The sequence below is a fragment of the Cherax quadricarinatus genome, unplaced genomic scaffold (genome assembly GCF_038502225.1).
Source record: "Cherax quadricarinatus isolate ZL_2023a unplaced genomic scaffold, ASM3850222v1 Contig4191, whole genome shotgun sequence".
Taxonomy (NCBI): Eukaryota; Metazoa; Arthropoda; class Malacostraca; order Decapoda; family Parastacidae; genus Cherax; species Cherax quadricarinatus.
Genome location: NW_027199217.1, coordinates 2,584 through 25,698, shown reverse-complemented (window position 1 = coordinate 25,698; position 23,115 = coordinate 2,584). Strand labels below are relative to the sequence as shown.

Sequence of the window (23,115 nt, the reverse complement as noted above, 5' to 3'; positions counted from 1 at the left end):
AAAATCCTTGTTCATATCTTTTACAAATCAATCATTAAATGTGGCCTTTTAAGATGGTGACTAACTGTCTTTTTGTCTGGACCCAAGTAACCACATGACTTCATTCAAAAGGTGTTATTGGGTTTTTAAGATTACATCGCTTCTTTCATCTCCATGGAGAAGTGGTGAAGAATCCTTCTTCCGTAAGCCATGTGCCTTGTAAGAGGTTATTAAAATGTTGGAAGCAAGGGGCTAGTGACCCCTTCTCCTGTATAAATCGTGGCCAAACCGATGACTGACGGACACTTGGCCGACAGATATCTGACTAAAGGACAACTGGCCAAATGGACATTGTGCCAACAACCATTTGGCTGAATGGATAATTAGGTTAGGTTTGTTATTTTATGGCCTTTTCCCCTCCACCTAGTGTGGGTCAGGCCATTGTCTTTGCGGGGCAGGCCTAGCTTCCTCCCGTCTACCCCGTCCCACCTCTCAACTTAGTGGTCCATACAAATGTGTCCCATACAATTCTCATATCTGTGTTTGCAAATTGATTTCCATATCTTGTATCTGCATAGTAACCAAGGCACCCAACAGGTATGTGAGTGATACTTGAAGTGGCAAGAAAAAGCTTAAGCATTCAACTCTTGGTGTTTGAAGAAAATTGAGATAACAGATATTAGATAAGTATTAAGTAGTCTGTAAGCCATTAAATTAAGTCTGCCCATAATGCCTAGGCATGATAGTGGCTCTCTTTGCACTGCAACTTTGAGGGGTCCAGACCCCCAATCTGAAAATTCCCCACAGGGTCTAGGAATAAAAAAAAAAAATTATTCTATGAAATGGTAGAGAATCTTTTTCTGAAGATAATAACACAAAAAGTATGAAATTTGATAAAAAATTGACAAAATTATGCTCTCATGATTTTTACCGTGTCAGCGATATTTACACACTGGTAATTTTGCCCACACTGAGTTCTATTTTTGGCCAATTATATTGTTCCATTAGACCAAATTCTTAGCTATTTTGCTAATATGTGTTCCATTTTATCTGGCTGAGCACAAGAAATCACCCAATCAACTATTTCAACTACTCAATAAAGTGATCGGAAAGGAGTAATTTGGCCAATTTCACACAAAGTTCAAAATATTCCAATTTCAAAATGTGCATTCGTGAATGCATATTAGACCCACCAGGTGATGTGTACTGGACACGTGATGTGATTTGTTTACTCAAGAACATTGGAAAAAATTGAACATTTCTACTAATTTGAGCACAATTTCAAGCCATTTTCAGTACTAAAACTAATCAAAATCATCTCTATTTCTGTAATATATCTTCCATTTAACAAATGAGACCAAGAAACTGCAAACAGAACTGTAAAAACCATATGAAAATACACCACAAATTTGCTGTTTTAATCCAAAAACACGGTTGCAGTTTTTTTCCTCATTATGCACTGCATGCTGCAGGATTTGTTTTATATGGCACACACTTACCACTCAGATGCATTCTCTCATATCTAGGCTCAAATTTACTGCTAACAGCTTATCTGATTGAGCTGAGCTCATGACGTAGTACTATGGCTTGGACCCAGGCTTAAGTGCTGTAGAACTACGGGACGGACCCTCAAAGGGTTAAAAGTGGTGTACATGTGGTGGAGATGGCAAGAGCATATGGACTTAACAAATACTATTAGTTTATACAATTAATGGGAACGAGGCAAATATAAGGGCTTATGTAATGAATAACCCAGGAATGACACACAGATCACAAGAGGTAAATAAATCAGAAAACTTATTGACCAAGTGGACTGAACAACAACAACAACAACAACAACAACAACAAAAAAAGTGTACCACTTAATTTCATCTTAATTAGTGAAAAACCTTATAGTTTTATAAAACAGTGTGTGATAAGGAAGGAAGGCCTGAACAAGAGTGTGTGTTTACCACTGGCTTGTTTCACAAGTTCAAGTGACATATAAGTTGCATAATATTAAGTTTTCTGGTGAAAGTGCTTCAACTGATCATGCAGCAGCAGGTAATTTCCCTGCTGAGTTGCAAGAAATTATTTCTGAGGGTGGCTATGAACCACAGAAAGAGTTTAATGCCGAGATGAGTGTGTTTTGGAAGAAAATGCTAACAAGAACTTATATCAGTCAGCAAGAGAAAAGTGCTCCAGGATTCAAGGTAGCAAAGGATTGCTTCTTGCTCCTTTGCAGTAATGCATCATGTGATTTCAAGTGTAAGCCCATGGCTATTTATTGCTCTAAGACTCCTCATTCTTTGAAAGGTGTAGATAAAGCTACCTTACCAGTAATTTGGAAGTCAAACCAGACAGCATGGATGACAGAGGAATTATTTATTGACTGATTTAAGCATCACTTCATTCCTGAAGTCATGTTTTACCTGTGCAACAAAAACCTTGCATTCAAAGTTTTCTTCACTCTTGATAATTCCCATACTCATCCAGAAGCTGTGTTCAATGTGTACCCACATGTAAAAGTTGTATTTTTACCTCCATATACATCTTTAATACAACCACTAGATCATGGAGTTATCTGGTCATTCAGGTGCAACTACACATGAAAAGCGATGAAAAACTAGTTGCATCAAAGGACACAGGCCCCAACCTGGCAGTACCAAACTTTTGGCAGAAATTTAACATTGCAGATGCCATCAGCTATACTAGAAGTGCATGGAATGAAGTGCCCCAAGCAACAACATTAAGTGCAGCCTGGGGAAAGTTATGGCCTAGTGTGGTGAATTCTTTCACAGGTTTTTCCTCCCTTAATAGTTAGGTGCAGGAAATAGTTCAGATAGCAAGGAGATTACCGGTGAAGGCTTTGAAGATATGCTGGAAGATGATGTGAATGAGCTCTTAGAAGATGATGGAAGTCCAGAGGAAATGTTGGCAGAGATCAATGCACAGATATAAGGGAGGCAAATAACAGAGGAAGATGAGGAAAAACGTGAAGAAAAAAGTTAACATTGCAACAGTTATGCGAGTAGTTCCATGTTGCTGTTAAACTAGCAGATTTTTCCACTAAAGAGGACCCTGACAAATCTAGAATCACTACTCTGAGACGGGGTCTAGATCAGCTGATAATGCCTTGCCATCAGCTGTAAAAAGTGAAGTAGGGTAAAAAAGGGACCAAAAATACATTACAGAATTTCTCTGTTCTCCAGTAAAACCATCGACTTTAGTGCCAGAGCCACAACCACCCACCTCAGATGACAATCCACAACCATCCATCTCAGCCCAGTAGGGCCACAGCATCCCTCTGCATTCTATTCAGAATCATCGACATACAAAAGCAACCACAATTTAAGGTAAGAAATATTATTTCTGTAACATTTGTAGCCTTAACTAATGCATTAAACATTAAACATCACAACAACCAGCTACAATTACATTATCATTTGCATTTCTTTACAATATGGAGACCTAAAAAAAAAAATTTGCCTTTTTTTTTTTTACACAGGATTTGACAAGGTTAGATTGAGGATCCCTAGTTTTATTGACAAGCTATTTGCAGGTTATGATTCCTAACTTTATTGACAAGCTAAGAGCTGTTACCTACATCAGCTCATTTGAAAGCATTTTTATTGTTATGATACATACAAGTAGGGAACAGGATGAAGTTGGAGCCATCTGTGGGCCAGCATTTTCATTTGATCAACTGACCCTATTTTTCCCATAAGTTCTTTAGCTTGTTTTACACAGTTTTGTCTTAGATGAAATTTTCAAGAAGCTAACTATGTATAGTGTTAATCAGCAGTCAAGTGTATTTACACATAACCCTTAAAACTGTCTCGAGTAATACAGATCAAGTGTAATTTTATATTTAAATCTTTATAGAAAAATGAAGAGTACAGGCTATAACAGTTTTCTTCTTAGGCTGACCTTAGGAAAACAAAACTTCATGGAGAGAAAGTACTTCAAGAACTTCACTTAAAATTATTTGTGCTATCATGTCACATAATTCCACTTAAAACTATTTTGTGCTATCATGTCACATAATTCCACTTAAAATCATTTTGCCTTATTATGTCACATAATTTAACGAGTAGTTTGCAAATTCTTCTTTTTTTAGTTAAGCAATGTAAAAATAACTGAACTTACTAAATTGATAGTAGAAAGATGTTCATTGTAGACATAGACTGCCAGTGAGAGTGTCATGATTTCTTTGGCCACACCAGCAATAGAGAACGTAAGTGATGAAGTGTAACACACAACTAGGTATTCTGAAACCTGAAACAAGAAAAATTATTACCACTAACTCATAAAGTTTAATAATGACATAAATCTGGAGGGTCTGGTAATATCAGTTTAATATTTTCTAATTCATATGTAATCAATTTAATGAAAGAAAAATTTAATAAATTTAACATATTTCTTGAGGAAGAGCATATTTACATTACATAAGTGTTCACATATTTCCATTTACCCTCCCTTTTCATTCAGGACTGTATACACAGGGCACAGTTCATCTTGAATATTACTTGTACCAAACACACCACTAAGGAATACCCTCACATGACAATGTAATCAACAACACACTCACACTCTCACCAAGAATAACAAACAATACATCCATAAAAGACCTCACCAAGAGTGACTCTCCACCTCTCCCACAGTTTCCAAAGATTGAATCTACAAAATACCTCATGGATACTGCAATAATTATGTGAAAGGAAACTGGAAGGAGTCAGTTATATTAAATGAAAGCATGCATGAAACAAGCAAAACCAAAGCACTGCTTGCATGACCCATAAAAACACCTAGGGTCATCAGATGAACTGGAGCAAAGCCCAGCTTATCACTGAATCTGAGCTTCAGAGGTGGCTGTGCCTTGAAGTGCCTTTAATCACAGCTACAAACACGGCAGAACAGAAAGCATGAAGTAACATCTCCACTACTTTGGCCCACATGATTCATGACCACACTTCACCCCAGCCATATCATGACACAACAGTCATGAGACCTCACTTCTGCACTACACAACCTGATCATCACTTAAACTTTACCTGACATCACTTTTCTAACATGCACCTTGACTATATTAACTGTGATACTTGTCCTCAGTTTATAGAAGGAATGAATGAGGTCTCAGAACATAAGCATTCTCTAATAAATATCCTGAGTTTTTACTTGTGTGCCTTTTCCTTTTCTACCTGCTGGTATCTTATACCAGGTTTATAATGTTCAATCCAAGGATATGCAAGCAGTCAAAATGTTCCTATCTCTCGGCACAGGGCTGATCTATGGGAGCAACTGCCAACTTCTCACTTCTCTATTCAATGTGGATGTGCATATATCCTTTTTTCCCACATATTCCAAATGCCTTCAGCATTTACTCAATTTTTTTGTTTTTTTACCATACATTTTACTTACAATAAAACCTTTCATAACCAATTGTATTTAAACCCAAAACCTCTCTTATCCATGTCCCTAAATTTGAGCAATTTTGGATCAAATGTGATAACTGGTTGGTCTGCTGTGGTTCCAGGGGTGGGCACTAGGCTGAGGGACTGAGAGTAAGACTGGATGGTCGAAAGAGAGGTGAGGAATTGTGAGGAAAAGAGAGAAAAGAGCACACAAGGTGCAGCAGGTGAATGAAGTGGACTATGTACCCAGCTACGTCCATCACTTTATTAGTACAGTATATGTTCTTCAGTCTGCCAAATGTTTACAGTATAACTAGAGCTTGCAACTGTTCAATAATGTGCAAATGTTATAACTATACAGCATAGTCAAAGTGCATTAATAAGAATATAAGCAGCACTTATAAGAACATAAAAAGAGTCGTCATCTTCTTTCAACAAACTGGCTGTATCCCACTGAAGAAGAGTGGCCCAAAAAGAAAAACAAAAGTTTCTCTTTAACTTTAGTAGTGTATACAGGAGAAGGGGTTATTAGGCCCTTGCTCCCGGTATGTTAGTCACCTCTTACGACACGCATGGCTTATGGAGGATAAGATGAAATTAACAAGAACAAGAACTAGTAAGAAAACAGAAGAAAACCCAGTGGGGTGTGTATAAATATTCTTGTATTACATGCATGTGTAGTGTGACCTAAGTGTAAGTAGAAGTAACATTAAAATGGTATAAAATACCGACAGGTTGTTAGGTAAGACACATATGCAACAGTTAGGTATCTTTATTTCGAAACGTTTCGCCTACACAGTAGGCTTCTTCAGTCGAGTACAGAAAAGTTGATAGAAGCAGAAGAGACTTGAAGACGATGTAATCAGTCCATCACCCTTAAAGTTTTGAGGTGATCAGTCCCTCAGTCTGGAGAAGAGCATTGTTTCGTAGTCTGAAACAATATGGAGTTGAAGTGACAGGATGGAGCCTTATATAGTGCCAGGAGGCGAGACGTAGGTCACTTTGGGAGGTCAGGTCCCTCTCCAATCCAGCCATTCTCACTAGTAGAGATTGTCGAAGTTGATTTCAGGTCTGTCAGACACTGCAACACAAGGGTATCTTGGTACAGACCTGAAATCAACTTCGACAACCTCTACTAGTGAGAACGGCTGGATTTGAGAGGGACCTGACCTCCCAAAGTGACCTACGTCTCACCTCCTGGCGCTATATAAGGCTCCATCCTGTCACTTCAACTCCATATTGTTTCAGACTACGGAACAATGCTCTTCTCCAGACTGAGGGACTGACCACCTCAAAACTTTAAGGGTGATGGACTGATTACATCGTCTTCAAGTCTCTTCTGCTTCTATCAACTTTTCTGTACTCGACTGAAGAAGCCTACTGTGTAGGCGAAACGTTTCAAAATAAAGATACCTAACTGTTGCATATGTGTCTTACCTAACAACCTGTCGGTATTTTATACCATTTTAATGTTCATAGTGAAATATCGAAGAATCTGGTGGAATGAAGCCAAGGAACTGATATAAAATAGGGTGAACTGGCATAAAACAGGGCAAATTGGCATAAAATAGGGAAAAATTGCCAATGCACAAATTGAGCTGAGATTGCAAACTCTGCACCTGAGTAATTCTGTAATTTTTCCAACAAATTCTGTACTTCTGACATCATTATCCTAAAAAAAAAAAAAAAAAAAAAAAAAAAATAAATTTTTTTTTTTTTTTAAGTGGACACTGAGAACAATATTAATTTAGAGGTTTGGACAGTGAAAGGATTAATGAATGTGGCACTGGGGTGTGATAAGGGAACTTTTATAAAGGGTTCAGGATAACTAGTTAGCAGGTCAAAAGGGCAGTGCCTACACTGGATGGGTTGGGATGTTGTAGTTGGAAGGTAAAATTGGTAGGCGGTAGCTGTTTATAAAAAAAAAAAAAAAAAAAAGTCAGTCCTGCCCTATTGGCATATCCAAGAAATCATACTGAAAAGTTTTCAAATACAGACCTTAATAAGCAGCTGACCTACCTCCATAAAGAATGCAAGCACAGCTCCAAACATAACTCTACCCCACATATACAAAGTGTCATTAGTATCTGTAAACCGGAATCCATATTCACTTGCTGCTATTTCTGTACCTGAAAAAAATACAGGAATTGAAACAAGTGCAAAAATATAGGTAACCCATTATTAAAAAAATATAGCCAATAATAATGAAAGATTTAGAGACAGGAATATGGTAAGGAAAACTAGGAAGCAAATGACCTTGTGTAATGTGGTGAGGTGATGAACAACAAGGGAAAGGTAACAGAGAGACAAAGAGAAGATTTGAGAACTTATCGAATGTATATGATGAGATGGAGGCAAAAATTTCATACATGTGGTAGACAGGAATGGGATTTATTAGAAGGGGAGAACCAGAAGCAAGTATGGAAGAAGCAAGTGATGAAGTAGGCTGAAAGTGGGAAGAGCTTCATGGATAAACAGGATTAGGGCTGAAAGTTGAAAGTCGGAAAAAAGTTTTAGAATGGCAGGCACATTTGTTAAGTCTGCATGAAAGAACTGTAGGAGAGCAGGAGGACTATTTTCTAGTAAAAGTAGGACTTAGACAAGAATGTGTGGAGTGGCTATGGCTACTTTACATATCTTCTTCTTTCAACAAACTGGCCATATCCCACTGAGGCAGGGTGACCCAAAAAGAAAGAAAATCCCAAAAAGAAAATACTTTCATCATCATTCAACACTTTCACCTCACTCATACATAATCACTGTCCTTGCAGAGGTGCCCAGATACAACAGTTTAGAAGCATATATAAAGATGTATAACATATCCCTCCAAACTGCCAATATCCCAAACCCCTCCTTTAAAGTGCAGGCATTGTACTTCCCATTTCCAGTACTCAAGTGTGGCTATATAAAAATAACTGGTTTCCCTGAATCCCTTCACAAAATATTACCCTGCTCACACTCCAACAGGTCGTCAGGTCTCAAAAACCATTCATCTCCATTCACTCCTATCTAACACACTCACACATGCTTGCTGGAAGTCCAAGCCCCTTGCCCACAAAACCTCATTTACCCCCTCCCTCCAACCTCTTCGAGGGCAACCCCTACCCCGCCTTCCTTCCCCTACAGATTTATACGCTCTCCATGTCATTCTACTTTGATCCATTTTCTCTAAATGACCAAACCACCTCAACAACCCCTCTTCAGCCCTCTGACTAATACTTTTATTAACTCCACACCTTCTCCTAATTTCCACACTCCAAATTCTCTGCATAATATTTACACCACACACTGCCCTTAGACAGGACATCTCCACTGCCTCCAGCCACCTCCTCGCTGCAGCATTTGCAACCCAAGCTTCACATCCACATAAGTGTTGGTACCACTACACTTTCGTACATTCCCTTCTTTGCCTCCATGGATAACGTTTTTTGTCTCCACAGATACCTCAACGCACCCCTCACCTTGTTTCCTTCATCAATTCTATGGTTAACTTCATCCTTCATAAACCTATCCATTGACAAGTCAACTCCCAAATACAGTGGACCCTCAGTTTTCGTGTTTAATCTGTTCCAGAGTAATTGGCGAAAATGGAAATTGGCGAAAACGGAAACCATTTTCCCCATAAGAAATAATGTAAATCCAATTACTCCATTCCAGACACCCAGAAGTATTAACAAAAAAAATTGTCTTTAGCCTTAAAGATAGATTTACATGCAGGGCCACTTCCCTCCTTTGTTTTCTAATGCCACTAAGACAGCTTGAGAGTCACTGAATCCCTGGTGCACAAAATATCTGTCCAGATAGGTCTGTTTCTGGCATCTCTTTAAGATTTGCCTAAAATGGGACATGGCACTGTCATTGTAAAAGTTGCCAGCACAGATTGCAACAGTTTTCTCAGGGTGATGTTCCTCCACAAATGAATGCACTTTAGTCCAAACTGCACAAATCTCCTTAATCTTTGAAAAGCACCTTCTTCCATCTCTCTTCCTCCTCCTCTGAAGCAAATACCTGAGCCTTGGTCTGTTGCTGTTGCAGATGAAGTTCTTGCAGCTCATCAGTGGCTAGCTCTTCATTGTGGTTCTCCACCAACTCTTCCACATCCTTGCCACTCACATCCAACCCCATGGAATTTCCCAATGCTGCAATTGATTGCACAACAGGTATAAGGTTGACAGGGTCAGCCTCAAACCCTTCAAAATCCTTCTTTTGGACACAATTTTCTCCAAGCAGAGTTCATCGTCCTGGAAGTCATTCCCTGCCAAGCCTTATCTATAAGGCTTATGTAGTGGAAGATATAGAAGTGACTCCTCCAGAACTCTCTTAGAGTCAATTCAGAGTTCGAGGTTATGTCAAAGCACCTCTGAAACATTGCTTTGGTGTATAGTTCTCTGAAGTTTGCAATGATCTGCTGGTCCATGGGCTGGATAAGAGGAGTGGTGTTAGGAGGCAAGAACTTCACTGTTACAAAACTGAATTCCTTAGAAATTGGTCTTCCAAGTATGGAGGATGAGCAGGAGCATTGTCCATTAACAGGAGGCACTGGAGTGGCAATACATTATCCAGGAGGTATTTCTTTACACTCAGGCAAAACATTTCATTTAACCATTCCAGGAAAATTTCCCTCGTGACCCATGCCCTACTGTTAGCCTTCCACATCACACACAATTTACTCCTGACAACATTGTTTTTCTTGAACACTCTGGGATTTTCAGTGATACACCAGTAAAGGCTTCACTTTGAAATCCCCACTAGCATTACCACTCAACAAGAGAGTTAGTCTGTCTTTCATAGCCTGTTTTGTCACAAGTGAACACTTGTTGGGGTTGGAATTTTTCAGCCTCTACATTATCTTTAAATTCTCACAGAAATTTTTCAGCCACTTGTTTGTCTGAACTGGCACCCCTCACCATGCCTTACAACACTGTGTATGTCACTTCGCTTCTTGAATTTTTCGAACCAGCCTTTGCTGGCCTTAAATTCACCAACATAAGCACTTGTTTCAAGCAGCTTCTTTATGAGATCGTCATGCAAGTGCCTTGCCTTTTCACAAATTATCGATTGCACAACACTATCTCCTGCTAACTCTTTCTCTCTGATCCACACCAACAATTTCTCCACTTCTTCAATTGTTTGGGATCTCTGTTTGGTTATTGCATTCACCCCTTTTGCAACATCAGCTTCCATAATTTCTTTTCTCTCTGCCACAATGGAGCTGATTGTTGATGGCACCTTCCCGTACATCCTGCCGAGTTCAGCAATGCATATGCCACTATCATATTTTTGAACAATTTCTTTTTTCATTTCTACGGTGTTCCTCACTTTCTTTACCAAAGGACTGGCACTAGGAGCTTTTTGGGGGGCCATGGTGGCTTATTTAGCAGTCACGCACAATAAACAAGTGCCATAAAACAATGGATTATTACAAAATGTTTCTTATGATCTCACAGGATATGTTCATTCACTGAGAAACAATGCAACACTGCCTCAGAATGTGTGTGGGAGGCAGCTTTCTTTGCGCGCTGGGCACTGGACAGGTTCTGCACCATCAATGAAAATGGAGGAAATCGATGAAAATGGAACCAAAATATTGACAAAAAAAGTCGGCGAAAATGGAAATCGCCGATAACAGAGATCGACGAAAGGGAAGGGTCCACTGTATCTGAAAACATTCACTTCTTCCATACTCCCTCTCTCCAATGTGATATCCAATTTTTCTTTATCTAAATCATTTGATACCCTCATCACCTTATTCTTATCTATGTTCACTTTCAACTTTCTACCTTTATGCACTTCTTTTACAACCCCATCTATAAATATATTAAACAACCATGGTGACATTACACATCCGTCTAAGACCTACTTTTACCAGGATGTAATCTCCCTCTCTCCTACACACCCTAACCTGAGCCTCACTATCTTCATAAAAACTCTTTACAGCATTTAGTAACTTACTTCCTATTCCATATACTTACAACAACAATATCTTCCCCTGCTCTTAACATTTCTGTCATGATCCTGTCAGTTCCAGCTACTTTACCCCCTTTCATTCTACATAATGCCTCACGCACCTTCCCCACACTCACATCCTGCTCTTCTTCACTCCTAAAAGATGGTATACCTCCCAGCCAGAGCATGAAATTGCCGCCTCCCTTTCTTCATCGACATTTAAAAGTTCCTCAAAATATTCCCACCATCTACCCAATATCTCCAGCTCCCCATCTACTAACTCCCCTACTCTGTTTTAAACTCACAAATCCATTCATTTCCTAGGCTTTCTTAACTTGTTTATCTCACTCCAATATTTTTTCTTATTTTCATCAAAATTTCTTGTCAGTGTCTCTCCCACTCTATCATCTGCTCTCCTTTTGCACTCTCTTCACCTTTCTTTTACTTTCCATATACTCTGCTCTTCTTATAACACTTCTGCTTTGTAAAAACCTCTCAAAAGCTACCTTTTTCTCTTTTATCACACCCTTTACTTCATCATTCCACCAATCACTCCTCTTTCCTCCTGCATCCACCCTCTTATAATCACAAACTTCTGCCCCACATTCTAATACTGCATTTTTAAAACTATTCCAACCCTCTTTAAACCCCCCACTACTCATACTTGCACTAGCCCACCTTTCTGCCAATAGTTGCTTATATCTCACCCTAACTTTCTGCTCCCTTAGTTTATACATTTTCACCTCTCTCTTACTTACTGTTGCCAGTTTTCCTCTTGTCCCATCTACCTCTTACTCTAACTGTAGCTACAACTAAATAATGACCTGATATATCAGTTGCCCCTCTATAAACATGTACATCCTGAAGCCTACCCATCAACCTTTTATCCACCAATACATAATCTAACAAACTATTTTCATTACGTGCTATATCATATCTTGCATACTTATTTATCCTCTTTTTCATAAAATATGGGTTGTTGAAGTGGTTTGGTCATTTAGAGAGAATGGATCAAAGTAGAATGACATGGAGAGCGTATAAATCTGTAGGGTAAGGAAGGTGTGGTAGAGGTCATCCTCGAAAAGGTTGGAGGGAGGGGGTAAAGGAGGTTTTGTGGGCGAGGGGTTTGGACTTCCAGCAAGCGTGCATGAGCGTGTTAGATAGAGGTGAATGGAGACGAATGGTTTTTGGGACCTGATGAGCTGTTGGAGTGTGAGCAGGGTAATATTTAGTGAAGGGATTCAGGGAAACCGGTTATTTTTATATAGCTGGACTTGAGTTCTGGAAATGGGAAGTACAATGCCTGCACTTTAAAGGAGGGGTTTGGGATACTGGAAGTTTGAAGGGATGTGTAACAGGACTGTATATATATAATTGGTGTAGGTAGTAGGTTGGTAGACAGCAACCGTCCAGGGAGGTACTACCGTCCTGCCAAGTTAGTGTAAAACGAAAGCCTGTAATTGTTTTACATGATGGTAGGATTGCTGGTGTCTTTTGTCTGTCTCATAAATATGCAAGATTACAGGTAAGTCTTGCTACTTCTACTTACACTTAGGTCACACTACACATACATGTACAAGCATATATATACACACCCCTCTGGGTTTTCTTCTATTTTCTTTCTAATTCTTGTTCTTGTTTATTTCCTTATCTCCATGGGAAAGTGGAACAGAATTCTTCCTCTGTAAGCCATGCGTGTCGTAAGAGGCGACTAAAATGCCGGGAGCAAGGGGCTAGTAACCCCTTCTCCTGTATATATTACTAAATTTAAAAGGAGAAACTTTAGTTTTTTCTTTTGGGCCACCCCCACCTCGGTGGGATACGGCTGGTATGTTGAAAGAAGAATATATAATTGGAGCCCTGATATTATATTCTATATGGAGTTTATTATATTATTTCAGGTCACTTTTTATATTGTATCTTTATACATACTTTTAAACTGTTGTATCTGGGTGCCACTGCAAAAATAGTGATGATGTATGAGTGAGGTGAAAGTGTTGAATGATGATGAAAGTATTTTCATTCTGAGGATTTTTTTTCTTTTTGGGTCGCCCTGCCTAGGTGGGAGACGGCCAACTTATTGAAAAAAAAAATGTATTACTTATTAGCAAACCTCTTTCTACACAAAGCTCAATTAAAGGCTCCCCATTTTCATATACCAATGGCACCCCAAATTTATCTACTACTCCCTCACAACACTTTTACCCACTTTAGCATTGAGATCTCCAACCACAAGTACTCTCTCACTTGGTTCAAAACTCGCCACGCACTCACTCAACATTTCTCAAAATCTCTCTCTCTCTCCTCGATACTTCTTTCTTCTCCAGGTGAATAAACACTTACTATAACCCACTTTTCACATCCAACCCTTACTTTACCCCACATAATCCTTGAATTTATACATTTACATTCTATCTTTTCCTGCTATAACTTATCCTTCAACATTATTGCTACTCCTTCTTTGGCTCTAACTCTATTTGAAACTCCTGACCTAATCCCATTTATTTCTCCCCACTGAAACTCTTCCACCCCCTTCAGCTTTGTTTCACTTAAAGCCAGGACATCCAGCTTCTTCTCATTCATAACATCCACAATCATGTCTTTCTTATCATTTGCACAACATCCACACAAATTCAAATATCCCACTCTGATGGTTTTCTTCTTTTTCCTTTTAGCAGGCTATAAGGAAAAAGGGGTTACTAGCTCACTGTTCCCGGCATTTTAGTTGACTTTTACAACATGCACAGCTTAAGGAGGAAAGATTCTTACTCCACTTCACCATATAGTATTTATAAATAGTCTCCATGGGGAAGTGGAACAGAATTCTGCTCTGTAAGGCATGCGTGTCCTAAAGGCGATTAAAATGCCGGGAGCAAGGAGTTAGTAACCCATTCTGTACATATTACTAAATTTAAAAGGAGAAACTTTCGTTTTTCCTCTTGAGCCACCCTGCCTTGGTGGGATATGGCTGGTTTGTGTATTTCCTTCTTTGGGTTACCCTGTCTTGGCAACACTGAATCTCATACCAGATGGAAACAGTCATTATTGCTTTTTGCCATTGACAGTTCTTTTGGAAGGTTCCTAAGATAAGTTTCAAAGTTGATGGAGAAATTTAGGTGTGTAAAAGAAGGAAAATAAGTGAATACAGAAAAGAGCAGGGTGGATGAATGAAAGGAAACAAATGAACAGTGTTTGTATATTTTGAAAAACAGTAGGTGGAGTGCTGAAGTATATGTGGAGAGAAAGCAATTTAGATATAGAGGCAAGAATAAAAAAAAAGAAATAACAGATTATTATTATTATTATTATTACATCCACTGGGTAGTGCTAAGCCCATAAGGGTTATACAGTACCTGGGATGAATGGAAGACATTCAGATTTGATACATGGAGGGGAAAAGCAGGGCTAATTTGTTGGATCAAGAACCCCTGAACCAATGAACCTCCCTTGAGGGGCAGAATGTACCAGAGAATAGTGATAATAATCCTTTTATATCAGTGTTAGGAGCACATGGCTTAAACACTGCAGTGAGGAGGAGGCTGGAGGCTGGAAGCAGAGGAGCTATCGTGTGTGAGAGCAATGTGAGGTGTGAATATTATGCAAACAAACTGGAGTGAATAAATTAGAAGATAATGTGGGGTTATGAATGATATTATACAGAGGATAGAGCAGGGGTTGTTGAGGTGATTTGATCATTTAGATTATAGAGCAGAATAGGATGACCAACAGGTATACATCTGGAGTGGAAGGAAGGAGGGTAAATTGTTATTCCAGGAAGGGTTGGAGGGAGGGTGTGAAGGAAGTAGGGTGGTAGGGGTTTGAGCAATAAATATGAGTGTGTGAACTTGTCAGATTGGGGTGAGTGGAGACTAAGTGGTTTTAGGAATTCGATATACTGTTTCCTCTTTTTTGGGTCATCCTACCTTGTTGAGAGATTTCTTATGTGAAGATACCTAAAGATTGTCTAATATATGCAAAGCTCCTTTGTATAAGTAGAAATGAAACAAGAAAGGCTGTGCAAAAATTGAAGGGAAATAAATCCTCCGAGTACACCACATAAAGTATGTATTACATGGTGCGAATGTGTTAGATAGGAGTGGAGGCAAATGGATTTTGGGGGCCTGACGAGCTGTTGGAGTATAAGCAAAGTAACATTTTGTGAAAGGATTCAGGGAAACTGGGTAGCCAGACTTGAATCCTGGAGGTTAGAAGCACAATGCCTGCATTCTAAAGGAGAGTTTTAGGATATTTACTGTTTAGAGGGGCTTCTGAACTGTCGTATCTGCATGCCCCTGGCAAGACAGGGCTAGTGTGAATGATGGTGAAAGTGTTTCTTTTTTGGGTTGCCCTACCTCAATAGGAAACAATCAGTGTGTTAAAGAAAAAAGGCAGAATTACTGAATATGATAGAAAAGATAAAGTATGACTGCTGAGAAAGAATGTGGATTTAAGAAGGAATGACTCGCATCAAGTCTTTACTGAAGAATACAAGGAAACAGTACTCAGTGGATTTACAAATAAAAATTTCAAGAGGTAGGAGTGCGAATATCCAGGAGGTATATTCAAATGTTTTAGATCACACTGAATGAAGGTAAGTGGTTTTTAAAACATATGCTGTTGGAGTATGAGTGTGGTATTATTTATGAAGGAATTCAAGGTAACTGGTCAACCACACTTTAAGTTAGTGGGAAGTACAGTACCTTCCATTTGAAAGTTGACTGGAGATGTTGCATTCTGGAGGGTCATAAGATCATGATGTATGTGCACTTCTAGAAAGACAGCTAGGAAGCGAGTGATGGTGACTGTGTTTTCTTCTTAGGGTCACTCTGTCTTGATAGGAAACAGCCGATAAATCAGCTAATAAAATGACTAAATCTCAAAAGGAAGAACTGCATAATATGAACAAATAGTGTGACAACTGGTTTAATATAAGTGCCTAAGAATGGAAATTGAAGAAATTGATATAAGGCCACATGACTAATACAGACTGTGGTTAAATACTGAAAGTATCAGATGTAGAGAGGAAGCTACGAGTAACTAGAAAAAAATTACTATCACTTCAAGATTACATGAAGAAAATTGTAAGAAACCCATATGCCACACCAAAGTAAACATCAGATATATGGATATAGTAATGCTAAAAGAAAAAATCTGGAACTCTTTGTCTGAAAACTCCTGAAGTTCCATATCTGACAACCACTTCAAAGGTACTGTTAAAAAACACCACCTTATCTTAATGTGATCCTGACAACAATTTATCATGCCAAACAAATCCTGGAACTGTCTTTCATCCAACATTACCTCCATTTTTGTTCCATCCTTCCTTCAACTCTCATTTATTACTATAAAGGCATTTATTGTATCAACTCAGGTACCTAGCTTCATCATTAATGTATCTCAAATTACAATTTTTTACTGAATTACTAAATACCTCAGCACATCATAAACTAAGTATTCTTATTCTCAAGTGCTATACATATCTGATAGTAATTTTAAGTTAGTTTTAAGGCTGATGAAATGCCTTGAATGACAAGAGGCTTTTCGTGAAGTAGTTTATACATGTCAATTACTCTGTATACTGTACAGTACTCCACTTTATAAAAATGAAGTTGTTTGTTTTAGAAAGTTATTCACAAAATATGTTAGACAAACGGATGGGACAGAAAATGTTCAGCAAAGCAAACTGTTCTTTGACATCTTACTTTTAACTCTCCTGACATTTATATTCTATTATTATATTATTTAATCCCTCACTTCAAATACTTCAGCCTTTTTTTCAAATTTAACTCATCTAGAACAACAATTCTGTTACTCTTCCTTATTTCATCTATATTTTCTCTCACTGGACTTTTTTTTTAGTTTCTGTATCACAGAAAATTCACTCTGGAATCTACACTGTCAAGCCTACTACTGTAACACCCTCATCTCTTCCTCCTGTGTGACAACAGACCTAGCTATGACCTGAACCTGGTATAGAACATAACATGAAAGGAGTACTACTGCAAGCCTACTGGCCCAATCTAGGCAAGTTCAACTCACACCCATCCACACCCACTCATGTACTTATCTAACCTATTTTTAAACCTACTCAGGTTTTAGTTTCAATGATGCTACGTGGGAGTTTGTTCCACTCATCTACAACTCTATTACCAAACCAATACTTTCCTATGTCCTTTCTAAATCTTATATTTTCCAAAATGAACCAATTGCTGCAAGCCCTGTCTTGGTTAGATATTTTTAGTATATTATTTACCTCCCCTTTATTTCTTTTTTGTCATTTATATATCTCAATCATATACCCCTATATCTACACCTTTCTAGCGAGTGTAGATTCAGTGCCCTAAGTCTATCCTCATAGGAAAGATTTCTGATACATTGGATCAACTTTGTCATTCTTCTCTGCATGTTTTCCAGCCCATTTTTGTCTCTTCTGTAATATGGCTTCCTTCAGATCAAGTGTGAGCACTTAAAAACAAGGCACTGGCATTGTAATATATCTGGAGAGGGTTTTGGGGGTCGACACCCCCATGACCCAGTCTGTGACCAGGCCAGGGGTCTATTGGTAATCCCCCTTATGAAAGTGGGAGGCAGTTGAACAGTCTTGGGCCCATGACACATATTGTGTTTTCTTTTAGCATAATCGTGGAGCCCTTGCTTTTCATGGAGGATTTGTTGCATCGCCTGCTGAGTCTTTTCCTTGCATAGGGAGTGATTTTTTTGTGTGTAGATATGGGACTAATCCCTCTATGATTTTCCAAGTGTATATTATCATGTACTTTTCTCACCTGCATTCCAAGGAGTACAAATCAAAGGACTTCAACCATTCCCAGTAATTTAGGTGCTTTATCGTACTTATACATGCCATGAAAGTTCTCTGTACATTCTGCAGTTCTGTAATTTCGCCTGCCTTGAAAGGAGCCATTAGTATACAGCAATATTCCAGCCTAGAGAGAACAAGCAATTTGAAGAGAATCATCATGGGTTTGGCATCCCTAGTTTTGAAGGTTCTCATTATCCTTATCATTTTCCTAGCAGCTGTGGTAGATACATTGTTGTGATCTTTGTAAGTCAGATCTTCTGACATTATCACTCCTAGGTCCATCACAATAGTTTATGCTCTATTGTGTGGTTGGAATTTGTTTTATACTCCAATTCAGTTTTAATTTCTTTGAGTTTTGCATATAGGAGTAATTAAAATTTCTCATCATTGAACTTAAAATTGTTTTTTGCAGCCCATTTAAATATTTGGTTGATGTCAGCTCGGAGACTTGTGGTGCCTTCGATGGATGACAATGTCAAGCAAATTCAGGTGTCATCTACAAAGGAGGACATAGTGCTGTGGCTTACAAATCTCTCTATGTCGGATATGAGAATGAGGAACAGGCTGGGAACTAGTACTGTGCCTTGTGGAATAGAATTTTTCACTATAGCTGTCTCTGACTTTACTCTCTTACTATTACTCCCCTATTCTTAACCTATTTATCTCACTGTAATTTGTACTTTGTCAACATAAATACATAAAATATCCATGGGTAAGTGGAGAAGAATTCTTCCTCCGTAAGCCATGTGTGTCATAAGAGGTGACTACAATGCTGGGAGCAAGGGGCTAGTAACCCCTTCTCCTGTGTGAATTACTAAATTTAAAAAGAAAAACTTTGGGTTTTCTCTTTAGGTCACCTCATTGGGATATGGCTAGTTTGTTGAAAAAAAACAAACAAGAAGCACTCAACATACTACAACCAATATATCACCTGGCTAACAACATGCTCACCTTCCATGATTATGGCCAGAGGAAGGAGGGATACAGTCATCCAGGGCTGTATGTGATACACCATATCAATGGGGTTACTCAGTCCTAGTTCAGATTTTTGCATCACCAGCTGAGATAATGTCCATCGAAGACCACTGAGGAAATAACACTGAATTAAAACAGTTGCAAAATTATTGTTATTATCTGCCATAACTCTTCATAACACTGGCAGTATAATTTGATAACAAATTTCAACATTAAAATCTATTGCTAAACAAAACAACTGAAATCTGATACGCTCTCAAACAAATTACAAACACAAGTAATTGTTGTCACAGCTGCTCTTTGCTGATGACACTGTGCTCTTGGGAGATTCTGAAGAGAAGTTGCAGAGATTGGTGGATGAATTTGGTAGGGTGTGCAAAAGAAGAAAATTAAAGGTGAATACAGGAAAGAGTAAGGTTATGAGGATAACAAAAAGATTAGGTGATGAAAGATTGGATATCAGATTGGAGGGAGAGAGTATGGAGGAGGTGAACGTATTCAGATATTTGGGAGTGGACGTGTCAGCGGATGGGTCTATGAAAGATGAGGTGAATCATAGAATTGATGAGGGAAAAAGAGTGAGTGGTGCACTTAGGAGTCTGTGGAGACAAAGAACTTTGTCCTTGGAGGCAAAGAGGGGAATGTATGAGAGTATAGTTTTACCAATGCTCTTATATGGGTGTGAAGCGTGGGTGATGAATGTTGCAGCGAGGAGAAGGCTGGAGGCAGTGGAGATGTCATGTCTGAGGGGAATGTGTGGTGTGAATATAATGCAGAGAATTCGTAGTTTGGAAGTTAGGAGGAGGTGCGGGATTACCAAAACTGTTGTCCAGAGGGCTGAGGAAGGGTTGTTGAGGTGGTTCGGACATGTAGAGAGAATGGAGCGAAACAGAATGACTTCAAGAGTGTATCAGTCTGTAGTGGAAGGAAGGCGGGGTAGGGGTCGGCCTAGGAAAGGTTGGAGGGAGGGGGTAAAGGAGGTTTTGTGTGCGAGGGGCTTGGACTTCCAGCAGGCATGCGTGAGCGTGTTTGATAGGAGTGAATGGAGACAAATGGTTTTTAATACTTGACGTGCTGTTGGAGTGTGAGCAAAGTAACATTTATGAAGGGATTCAGGGAAACCGGCAGGCCGGACTTGAGTCCTGGAGATGGGAAGTACAGTGCCTGCACTCTGAAGGAGGGGTGTTAATGTTGCAGTTTAAAAACTGTAGTATAAAGCACCCTTCTGGCAAGACAGTGATGAAGTGAATGATGGTGAAAGTTTTTCTTTTTCGGGCCACCCTGCCTTGGTGGGAATCGGCCAGTGTGATAATAATAATAATAATAAAGTAATTTATTTCTTTTCTGCAGTATACAGGTAATGTAGTTTATGTGTAATACAATATTGTTAGGAACAAAAGAAAGTCAATAGCATGCAGTGCACTTCAGGCATTATATATATACAGTATGACTACCTACATGTAGGTACAGAAGTTATTTTTGTTGTGCCCCATCTCAAGTCCTCAATACCAATATTATTATTATTATTTATTATCCAGTGGTTGTAGTAGCTGTTGCTTCTCATGAGTCATTCCACTGTTCTACCACTCTGTTAGTAAAGAAAATCTAGTATTCTTTCAACATCACTTTTTTCTCAGTTAGAAAGTGTATTTTCTTGTTCTCCCTAGACATGTTAAGAAAGTTTCTGCCTAAGCTTCTGATTAATTAAGACTAAGGAAACAAACACCTTCAAGACTGAGGGACTGATTACCTCATCTTCTAATGACTCTAGTTTGTAAGCACTGTCTTTTTTTCTATACTGCTGCATAAGAAAAAAAAAATTGCCTGCTACTGAAGTAAATCTGTGTAACCTTCATTAACTCAGTTTTTCGTGGCATTTTTTTCAGATTTTTTCTTTTTTACCCAGCCCAGTGGTCCACTGGCCATTGCCCAAATGCCCATATTGCCAATCCACCTCTGCATTCACCATCTGTGATGGGAGGAACAAGATGCAAGGCTCATCCAAGGAAGAGTTGGAGGGAGGGAGTAGAGGAAGTTTTGAGTGCTATGGTCTTGAGTATCTTAAAGGCTTGATCGGAGTGGAGACAACTGATTTTTTGTGGTTTGATGTGCTGTTGGGGTGTGATAAGCATGATTAACAAAAATGGAGGGATTCTGGGGAAAAATGGTTAGCCTGGTTTGTGTCAATAAGCCCACAGCTTTTATCCCAGAAGTGCACATACATCATAATTCAAATGATTCTCAAACTGCAACATCCCCACTCTTCCTTCCAAGAGCAGACCCCAAACTTCCAACCTCCAGAACACACTGCCAGCTAACCAGTTATCCTGAATCCCTATACATAAGTTACCTGCCTCATTACACTCCAACAACACGTCTAGCCATAAAAACCACTTGTGTCCACTAATACTGATAAAACACACTCACATAAACCTGCTAGATACTCAAGCTTCCCAGCACTCAAAAATTTCCTTTACTCCCCCTCCCTCCAACCCTATTTAACTGCCCAAACTACCACAACAACCACTCCTCAGTCATCATATTTACTGTCGGTGCCAGATCAGCCGGGCTGTGGTTCGTACATTGGACTACGTGCGGCCAGCAGTAACAGCCTGGTTGATCAGACCCTGATCCACCAGGAGGCCTGGTTGTGGACTAGGCCGTGGGGACGTTGATCCCAGGACTCTGGGCAATTATTCCAGAACCTTCCCTCAACACACTAACATTCACTGTACTGTAGCAACTTAGTTACTGTAGGTAAATACCAATGAAATCACATGCATGTGCATGCATGTGATTTCATTAGTATTTACATACAGTAAGTTACTACAGTACATACTAAGGGTTTAGCTTATAAAATTGTGTGTATGATAGGATCTAAGTATTCAAATATCACCAGTACTGACCGAATTTTTTCCCATAAGGAATATTGTGAAGTAGATTAGTCAATTTCAGACCCCCAAACATACACGTACAAACGCACTTACATAAATACACTTACATAATTGGTCGCATTTGGAGGTGATCATTATGCGGGGGTCCACTGTATTCAAATATCACCTGCACAACATAAATTGTTGAATAATGAAATGAAGACAATAATTCAGTTACCTGAGCAAAGAGGCGATAATAACAAGGATGAAGCCAAAGAGGTTGAACTGCGTATACTTGTATGTAAAAAGGAACAATCCACCTGCGATGAGTAGCACCAAAATCACCACACTACATCTCTGAAAACAGCCTCAAGTCAATATCTGAATGGAAAAGTATTGTAAACCAGCAAAATTAAGGCCTTAGAAACTCTAGTACAGTCAGCTTTCATATAAAGCTCCTCAATACAGTACAATTTTCTATAAATGTGATTAAGCAAATAGTATATGCAGTGATGAGTAATGCCAGAGAGGCCTTCATAGTATGTGCTATTCAACTCTCCATGCACTTTTCAATTGCATTTACAAAAAATTTCACTATACACGGAGTACATGTATTATAAGAAATGACTTCATAATACGTACTACAAATGTTATATCAAGGCATTACATAAAATGACATATTCTTTTATCAACCGTATACTGAACTTTATGGAAATAAAGATTTTGATTTTGACTTGATCACACAAGTGTACAAATAGGTTGGTAGACGGCAACCACCCAGGGAGGTACTTCCGTCCTGCCAAATGTGTGTAAAATGAAAACCTGTAATTGCTTTACACAATGGTAGAATTGTTGCACCTCCCCCACAGTCACATCTTGCTCTTCCTCACTCCTCAAAGATAGTATACCTCCTTGGCCAGTGCATGAAATCCCTGCTTCCCTCTCTTCATCAACATTTAACAGCTCAAAATATTCCCTCCATCATCCCAATATCTCCAACTCCCCATCTAATAACTCTTCTGTTTTTAACCCTTTGACTGTCGCGGTCGTATATATACGTCATGGGAGATACCGTGTTTGACGTATCTATACGCATAAATTCTAGCGGCTTCAAATCGAGCGGGAGAGG

The 23,115-nt window shown here is 39.0% G+C and overlaps 1 protein-coding gene across 1 annotated transcript in view; it reads right to left on the bottom strand.

The window, feature by feature from the left end:
- LOC128690159 (solute carrier family 35 member C2) overlaps nt 1–22,343 on the bottom strand; it is a gene marked incomplete at its 5' end in the record, with an annotated part of 29,800 nt that extends 7,457 nt beyond the window's left edge. The window contains 4 exon segments of the mRNA XM_070081784.1: nt 4,108–4,236; nt 7,392–7,501; nt 19,090–19,223; nt 22,225–22,343. Coding sequence (XP_069937885.1) covers nt 4,108–4,236; nt 7,392–7,501; nt 19,090–19,223; nt 22,225–22,343 — 492 coding nt within the window.
- Between the last annotated feature and the right edge of the window lie 772 nt (nt 22,344–23,115).